The 9,693-nt window shown below is 43.5% G+C and overlaps 1 protein-coding gene across 1 annotated transcript in view; it reads left to right on the plus strand.

Moving 5' to 3' along the window:
* LOC143276296 (tachykinin-like peptides receptor 99D) overlaps nucleotides 1-8,835 on the plus strand; it is a 174,145-nt gene extending 165,310 nt beyond the window's left edge. The window contains exons 3-5 of the mRNA XM_076580800.1: nucleotides 42-142; nucleotides 4,886-4,976; nucleotides 8,593-8,835. Coding sequence (XP_076436915.1) covers nucleotides 42-142; nucleotides 4,886-4,976; nucleotides 8,593-8,835 — 435 coding nt within the window. The remainder of the gene's footprint in view (nucleotides 1-41; nucleotides 143-4,885; nucleotides 4,977-8,592) is intronic.
* Nucleotides 8,836-9,693: the final 858 nt, after the last annotated feature.

A 9,693-nucleotide genomic window follows, 5' to 3' on the forward strand; every position in this document is an offset into this window, starting at 1 on the left:
ACAGGACAATGAGGTCACTGTTGTTGTTGTTGTTGCTACAGGTGGTGAAGATGATGATCATCGTGGTGTGCCTCTTTGTCCTCTGTTGGCTTCCACTGCAGACCTACAACTTTCTCAATGTGGTCCACCGCAGCATCAACTTGTGAGTCGCTCTCTCTGTCTCTGTCTCTGTCTGTCTGTCTGTCTGTCCCTCCCCCCCCCCCTCCCCCGCCCCTCCCCATCTCCCATCCCCGCCCCGAAAATATTATCCTCTTAGTTGCAAAATACGTCTCAGAGGCAGTAGATACACGGGAAAAGAAAATAAATAATCAAAACGCCTGTTAATTCAAAATATGTGCAAACATTAATGGTTTCCAAAATGATTTTTTTTAGGCAGATAGAATTAGCATTTGGATGGTCAATCTGATGATGATGATGTTGTTGTTATTTTTTGTGTGTAATTTGTTGGCTGTTGTTTATTGATATAACCTTTGTAATAGGTGCGTTAGTTTTTGTTCTTGTTTTATTTTGTTTTACTTTTTCAAATGATTGGATAAAACGACACTGTAACTTCCTCTGTACCCCCCTGTCACATGGGCTGTTAAGCTAATGACAGTAAAGAGTCAAAGTGTCAAGTGTCTCTCCCTCTCTCTCTCTCTCTCTCTCTCTCTCTCTCTCTCTCTCTCCCCTCTCTCTCACTCTCTCTCTCTCTCTCTCTCTCTTTCTCTCACTTTAAAACTTGAAGTAAACAAGAACTCAGTTGAACAAATTTGTGAGCAAAGCGTTCTTGGGGTAATAATTGATAAAGAACTAAACTGGCAGGCTCATGTTAACCGTGTCTGCAAACAGTTAGCTCGCAATCTGTTCTTACTCAATAAACTTAGATATTATGTCGATGTTCCAACCCGAAAATCATTCTTCGGGGCACATTGTCTTTCTCATATCAATTATGCATCTACAGTCTGGAGCAATGCCAGTCACAACCAGCTAAAAAAATTAACTCGTTACATAGACGAGCAGCTAAGCTTATTCCACCCGACCACTCACTATCAACCGACGAGAAATTAACAAAACTGGAATATTACCACTGTACAAGCAATATGAATACAATAGAATGGTCCTCATGTTCAAAGTACACAACCACATGTCACCACCGTTTCTCAGTGAATTTGTTCAAAGGGCAACAGAGCGTTACGATTCAGATAATTATACTCTGCCTCGTGTGCGCATTGACTTGTACAAACCTAGCTTTGCATTTTTTTTTGGACCATCTGTTTGGAACTCTCTTCCTACGTTCATCAAGACGTGCGATTCATTATCGTCCTTCAAATCAAGGGTACGAAAACTTCTGCTCCACAAACAATAGGCCCCCTAAACAAATATAACCAACCTAAAAAACATCATGCCCTTTTTATGAAATGTATGCGTTGTCTATTCCTTTACATACGCTAAAGTCTGTTATCTTATTTTCTACCTTTTAGTGAATTTCATGTATTACGTGTTGGATTGGATGTTATTGCCTGCCACATCAGCATCCGAATCGTCATCACTATTGTATATGTACAGTGATATAACTATGTTTCTCTGTTTTCTTTATCTATTTCTCACTTCTGTCATGCCTCTTTCCTGTATTCTGTGTGGTGATTAATTTGACAGTCTTAATAACCCCTTTACCTTTCAACATTTTGTTTTTCTTTTTTAATATCTGCTAATGTACTGCAATATGATTTGATGCCTAATTATGTTTGTGTATGCATATGCATACATATATGTATGTACATGTAGATATATGCATGCATGTGTGTATATGTGCATACATGGATGTGCATAAGGGTGTGTGTGTTTGGGGATGAGTGTGTGCATATGTGTGGGTGGGTGGGTGTGAGTGTGTGACTGTGTTCCCTTTATTATTTTTTTTATTATGATGATGATGGTGCTTTGATTATTATCATTAGTAGCAGTAGTAGTAGTAGTAGTAGTATAGTAGGGGTGGTAGTAGTAGTAGTGTTTACCATTATTATCATTATCGTTATTGTTTTTGTTGTCACAAGGACAGATTGGAATACTGGGCAATGCCTAAAATCTTTATCCTTGAGTAATAAAGGTTTTGAATCTCTCTCTCTCTCTCTCTCTCTCTCTCTCTCTCTCTCTCTCTCTCTCTCTATTCCTCCCTCTCCCATCTTCTCTCTCTAACTCCCTACCTCCTCTCTCTCTTTCACTACCCCCCTCCCCCTCTCTCTCTGTCTCATCAGATACAGTATGTGTTTGCCCGCCTTTGACAACACGAAACAAGAGAAAAAAAAAGAAAAAAGATATATATATATATATATATTTATATATATATATATATATAAGTATAATTATGTACATATAAATAGATAGATAGATAGATATGCAACTCTGCCAAATGATGGTAACGGAGATGAACATTTACATTCCAATAAATTTAATTAACCTCAGAGCGTTACAGATCAATATTAAAAATGACATCAAACACAACACAAGAGGGGGAAAATAGAAAGAAAAAAGAAAAGAAAAGAAAAAGAAAACTACGTAAACTGCGTTAGAAATGGAAACAAATTTCTGGCTCATAAGTTTGTTGGACAATTGCATCAATTCCCGAATCTTTCAAACACAAACACAAACACACACACACACACACACACACACACACACACACACACACACACACAGAGAGAGAGAGAGAGAGAGAGAGAGAGAGAGAGAGAGAGAGAGAGAGAGATGAATAAACTAACAGAAATAACCCAAATTAAAACCAAGAAAACATTGAAGTGATTGCTCTTGTAAGAGAATGATAAAGAGAATGCGTAGACACAGTCGACAGAACCGGAAATGATATATCCACCTCAGCCAATCCAATCTCGCCATTCTGCCCAGTCGTAAAATTCGTTACATGATGCTGCTTTTTTGAGATTTTTTTTTTTTTCTGTTGTAACTCTTAGAAGGCAGCTTCAATAGATAAAAAGTCGTGATTATTTTTCCTTTAAAAAATGAAAATGAATCATTCCAGTAAAACTCCTCAAAAGTTCTGATCATGAAATCTTCAATAGTCGTTCATTTGCAACCTTAGTTTGTGCGTGCTTGGAATTTATCGCTGCACAGATTGAACGTCATTATAACTTTAATGATGTGAGTAGTTTTGCTTTGACATGCAAACAAATTACGCAATCGCTGATAAAACGTCAGAGATGACGACTGATACTGCGTCACAAATTGATGAGCACTTTACAACACATTTAAGACTGGAAGGTTTAATGTTCGGCTTTTGACACAAGCTTACAGTTGGGCCAAACAGCAAAGTGAGAGCTGTTTCATCTCTACTGCCATGGGAATCCGTTTACAGCTTAGTCTCCATCGTGAAGGACTATGGCTATCAAACTAGAAGGCAAACTTGGCCTTTGAGAACCATCCCAACACCGACTGTCCTAAACCCTCTTGGCCGAGAGAGTGGGGATGTAACTTGGGCAGGACACTCTCCAATGTAATCGAAGTCTAGTAGATAGTCATAGGGGTGCAAGTCGTCCGGCATATGCCGGAAATCCGGTACAGAACATCTTGACTTTTGGCAGTTTCCGGCATGGAGACATTTTGTTTTGGTAGTTTCCGGCATGCATAAATTTCTGTGGCCTGGTCGTTCTCTCTGATTTCTCTGTTATGTGTATGTTCAGTGACGTCATTTTGAATGTGACGAAACTCGAGCTAAAAAGAATTGTCCCAAATTCAGATTTGTCAAAACCAGTGTGTCGTTTATTGCCCATACATCGAAAAAAACTACGGGAGATAAACGCATTGCCTCCCTTTCTGGCGATTAAGCGATGAAAAGTGCGTTCACCAAACATATTTTGTGACAGCAGAATATTAATAAAGTCTTTGTGACGAAAAATTACAACAAAACTGAGTTCCAGACCTGCTTCCTTTCTCGGGGAAATTTTATCATTCACGATTGCACTCGATACCGCGCTTCCACTTGCCTGGAAAAGAACAAAAACAACTAACAAAAAACAAAAACAAACAAACACACACACACACACACACACACACACACACACACACACACACACACACACACACAACCGCTCCCACAACGGCGCGCGTGCGCACGCACACACACACGATAAAAAAGAAAGACAGGTCGTCTTGCTATCGTTTATTGGCAACGCCTTTTGAAAAGTCCTGGATGCCTTTAAATCCTGGGATTTGTGCAAATATTGAGAGAGAGAGAGAGAGAGAGAGAGAGAGAGAGAGAGAGAGAGAGAAGTCGGGGGTGGGTAGTATGAAATTTAAATGTGAGGAAGCCGACAGTGGCTGTTGTGATGCTTAAGCCATTGCATCTCAAGACGAAATATGTGGGGAGAGGGGTGGTAACTGAATAAGTAACGACTGCTTTTTTTTTTACATCAAGCCATCTGTGTGTGCGCGTGAGTGTGTATGGATGTGTGTGTGTGTGTGTGTGTGTGTGTGTGTGTGTGTGTGTGTGTGTGTGTGTGTGGCTGTGTCTGTGTGTGTGTCCTGTCCACAGTTACAAATACATCAAAGTCATCTGGTTTGGCTCTAACTGGCCGTGTGTGTGTGTGTGTGTGTGTGTGTGGCTCTGTGTGTGTGTGGCTCTGTGTGTGCGCGTGTGTGTGTGTGTGTGTGTGTGTGTGTGTGTGTATCCTGCCCACAGTTACAAATACATCAACATCATCTAGTTTGGCTCTAACTGGCCGTGTGTGTGTGTGTGTGTGTGTGTGTGTGTGTGTGTGTGTGTGTGTGTGTGTATGTGCGGCTGTGTGTGTGGCTGTGTGTGTGTGCGCGTGTGTGTGTGTGTGTATGTGTGTGTGTGTGTGTGTGTGTGTGTGTGTGTGTGTGTGTGTGTGTGTGTGTGTGTGTGTCCTGTCCACAGTTACAAATACATCAACATCATCTGGTTCTGTTCCAACTGGCTGGCTATGAGCAACTCGTGTTACAACCCTTTTATCTACGGAATTCTCAACGTGAGTATGCCACCACTTGCTCTGACATGATACCTGACTACGATTGTGGTATTGACGGTGATGCAGATGATTATCACACAATGATATGTGTTGTTTTATTGTTGTCATTATCGTGATTATTAATTGTTATGAAACATCCTCGGCAGAAAGTGGCAAGACAGGTCCTAGAGAGGAGCGGCCTGCCCAGCATCGAAAGCCTGCTGATCGTGTGCCAGCTACGCTGGACAGGACAGGTTGTCCGCATGACAAACAGCAGGATCCCAAAGATGCTACTGTATGGCCAGCTGAAGGAAGGCCACTGCGAACATGGAAGACCCTGCAAGCGCTTCAAGGACACATTGAAGACAAACCTCAAAGCCTGTGACATAGACATCGCTTCCTGGGAAACTGATGCCCTTGACCGCTCTCGCTGGAGGATGCTGTGCTCTAGTGGCATAAAGACGTTTGAAAACAAGAGAACGCTGGCCATTGAGGAGAAGCGTGAGCGAAAGAAGCAGGGTTCTACTTCTGGAGACGTTTTCCCTTGCAACACCTGTGGGAAGTGCTGCGCATCCAGAATCGGCCTCTTCTCCCATAATTATGAGGACACACACCGACAGATAAGCCTGCCTGCCTACTCATCCGTCGGTCCGACGGGGGGCTCCATCAATTGTTATAATGATGATATTGAACGGGGATGCAGATGAGTACTACACTATACTATGTATTGTTGTTGTGTTGTTGGTGTTTTTTTTTTGTTTTTTGTTGTTGTTGTTGGGGTTTTTTATCATGATGATTTTTATTGTTATGATGATGATGATGATGATGATGATGATGATGATGATGATGATGATGATGATGAGGGACAGAAACAGAGAGAGACAGGGAGAAAGACAGAGAGAGACGGAGACAGAGAGAGACAGGAAGGCACAGAGAGACAGACAGACAGGGAGACAGAGAGAGACAGAGACACAGAGAGACAAACAGAGGGAGAGAGACAGGGAGAGAGACAGAGAGGAAATACAGACAGAGAAAGACAGACAGACAGAGACATGGAGACAAAGAGAGAGAGACAGACAGCTAGAGACAGAGAAAGAGAGAGAAAGAGAGACAGAAAGAGACACAGAGAAAGAGAGACAAAGACACAGAGAGACACACAGAGACGGAGAGAGACAGAGAGATGCATTATTAGCTGTTTCTCTAATTAATGATGGCCTAGAGGTGACGCGTCCGCCTAGGAAGCGAGAGAATCTGAGCGCGCTGGTTCGAATCACGGCTCAGCCGCCGATATTTTTTTCCCCCTCCACTAGACCTCGAGTGGTGGTCTGGACGCTAGTCATTCGGATGAGACGATAAACCGAGGTCCCGTGTGCAGCACGCACTTAGCGCACGTAAAAGCACCCACGGCAACAAAAGGGTTGTTCTCGGCAAAATTCTGTAGAAAAATCCACTTCGATAGGAAAAACAAATAAAACTGCACGCAGGAAAAATACAAAAAAAAAGGGGGGTGGCGCTGTAGTATAGCGACGCGCCTTCCCTGGGGAGAGCAGCCCGAATTAATTTCACACAGAGAAATCTGTTGTGATAAAAAGAAACTGAACAGAACTGAAGCGATTTATCTCTCTCCCTGTCTCTCTCTGCCTCTGCCTCTGTCTCTGTCTCTGTCTCACACACACACACACACACACACACACACACACACACACATTGTTCACATTTCCCTTCACGAGGGCTAATAGGGAAAAAAAATTATTCAGTCTTTAGTCCCTCTCTCCCTATATCTCGTTCTCTCTCACTGTCTCTGTCTCTCTCTCTCTCTCTCTCTCTCTCTCTCTCTCCAGCCAACCAATCAGCGCTCCTTGTTCACTCCTAGACGAAAACCAATCAAAACCGTCCTCTCTCTCTCTCTCTCTCTCTCTCTCACACACACACACACACACACACACACACACACACACACACACACACACACACACAAATGACTTCCAGCGATCCGAATCAAAACTGTTTTCCCTCAACGAAACATGATACCGAAGCAATTTTTCTTCCAATTTATTTTCCCAGGTCTGCCGACAAATTTAACGAGGAACATGCGCGTTATGTTAGTGTGTGTGTGTGTGTGTGTGTGTGTGGCTGTGTGTGGCTCTGTGTGTGTGTGTGTGTGTGTGTGTGTTCTCAGTCCAGAGGGAAGAAGGGGCACTACAGGTCGACTGGGACACATAACTTGTGATGGGTTCTTTCAGACAGGCTTCGAAAGTCCGACGAAGTTCCCAAGGCCCACGTTCGTTATTACTGTTGGCAGTTAGCCTGTTCGAAACCTTCGTTAGTTTTTGGTTTCTGGAGTAAGGAGTCGGGGAAGTGGGAAGGGGGCTGAGGAGAGGGGGTTGGGGGGGGGGGGGCGGGGCTGGGAGGGGAAGGAAGGAAGGTGCTGAAGAGGGAGGGAGAACTGTGGGGTTTTTTTTATTATTACGACGGGCGTCGTGCCAGAATGTGCAATCAGGTGGTCCACGTGGTGGTTTGTTGGAGGAAAACTTTTTCCTTTGCTGCTGCTTTTTTTTTTTTTTTTTTTTTTTTTTTTTTAAGGAAGACTCTTAAGGATCTCGTGCCAAGCCAGGGACCATGTTTTGTGGGCGGGGAGGAGGGTGGGGTGGGGGTGGGGGGGGGCAATTTAGTCCTTGGGGTCGGGGGGGTGGGGGTGGAGTGGTAAGGGGGGCAGTGGTGGGGGGGGGAGGAGGGGCACGCTCTGGTACATAATTTTATGTCAAGGACAGCTGAACTCATCAGGAATGAATGTTGTTGTTGTTGTTGGTGGTGGTGGTGGTGGTGGTGGTGCTGCTGCTGCTGCTGCTGCTGTTGTTGTTGTTTACATGTTACAGTTTATGCAATTTTAAATTAATGACTTAAACGATACGACACAATACGATACAGTACAAAACAATACGAAACGACACGACACGATACGATACGATGCGATATGATACGACGTGATACGACACGACACGATACAATACGATACGGTACGGTACGGTACGGTACGATACGACACGACATGACACGACACGACACAATATAAATCGATACAATACAATAATTATTCAGATTATCGGTGTTTCATTGCACTGACAATACAATGATCACAATGTATTCAGTTTTCATTCATTTATTCACGTGTTTCTTCCTTCCTTCCTTCCTTCCTTCCTTCCTTCCTTCCTTCCTTCCTTCCTTGCTCCCTCCCTCCCTCCCTTCCTTCCTTCCTTCCTTTTTTCTTTCCTTCCTCCCTTCCTTCCTTCCTTCCTTCCTTCCTTCCTTCCTCCCTCCCTCCCTCCCACCCTTCCTTCCTTCCTTCCTTCCTTCCTTCCTTCTTCCGTTCCATGACACTAAAAACATTGTTTCAGAATGTAATCAGTTTTCATTCATTTATTCACGTGCTCTTTCCTTCCTTCCTTCCTTCCTTCCTTCTTTCCATCCACCCTTCGTTCCTTCCTTCTTTCGTTCTTTCCACCTTCCCTTCCTTCCTTCCTTCCTTCCTTCCTTCTTTTCACCTTCCCTTTCTTTCTTCCATCCTTCCTTCTTGCCATCCTTCCTTCATTTATTCACTCATTCTTGCTTTCTTTCCTTCCTTCCTTATTGCTCCCAGGCCAAGTTCAAACGGGAGTTCCGCCAGCTGTTCTCAATGCTGCCCTGTCGCTGTGTCACCAAGCCGCCCAAGGACTACTGCTCAGACTACTATTCTGAGGACAGCCACAACCACCACATGATGCGTCGGAACCAGAACCAGTATCGGCATGCCGCCTTGCGCTACAACTTCTGCCGGGACGAGGCTCGCAAGCTCTTCCCGGCCCGAGCTACCACCGACAGGACAGAAACCTCCCAAATCTGAACGGGTTTAAGAGGAAACTCTCCCTCAGTCGGCATTTCCTCTTCTTCGTGAGACCGGAATGGGTATGGCTGTATCCGGGAATGAGACTAAACGTGTACACTCAAGTTTCAGAATTGGGATGACGGATTGGAACTGATATTGAGCGTATAAAGAAAAAGAAAAAAAAACCCTTAAGAAGCACTCACGTTCTCACTTGGAACCGACTACAGATCCAGAAAATAAAGATATGACTGAATTCAGGTATGAGACCAAACATGCACTATAGACCCAACTTGGGACGAAACATTGGAGTGGGTATGGCTCTACTCAGAAGTGAAAACTAAAACGTGTACTCGCGTTCCCTTTTGGAAACTAGCTATTGATGTGCCCTTGGTTTAAAAAAAAATGTATATGTGGCTGTATCCAGGAATGAGACTGAACGTGTATACTCTAGTTCCCACCTGGGATCCCCAGAAAGGGTATGGATGCATAAAGAAATGAAATAAAAAGCACTCGTGTTTCTACTTGGGACGAACAGACAAAGAAAATAATATGGCTGTATTCAGGTATGAAAAAAAAAAAAAAACACACACAAAAAACACGTGTACTCTCTAGTTCCAATTTTGGGCGACAAATTAGAACTGGCATGGATACATCCTGAAATGAAACGAAAGTAGCGCTCACGTTTCTGCTTGGACCGATTACAGACTTTTTTTTTAAATGTGTAGCTGTATTCGGGTATGAGACTAAAACATGCAGGCTCTGGTTCCCACTTGCGACGAAAGATCGGTGTGGGTATGGTTGTATCCAGGGATAAAACTAAAACGAATACTCGCGTTCCTGTTTGCAAATTATCTAGTGATGAATCTCTCTTCTTTT

Source organism: Babylonia areolata, chromosome 31 (assembly GCF_041734735.1).
Source record: "Babylonia areolata isolate BAREFJ2019XMU chromosome 31, ASM4173473v1, whole genome shotgun sequence".
Lineage (NCBI taxonomy): Eukaryota > Metazoa > Mollusca > Gastropoda > Neogastropoda > Buccinidae > Babylonia > Babylonia areolata.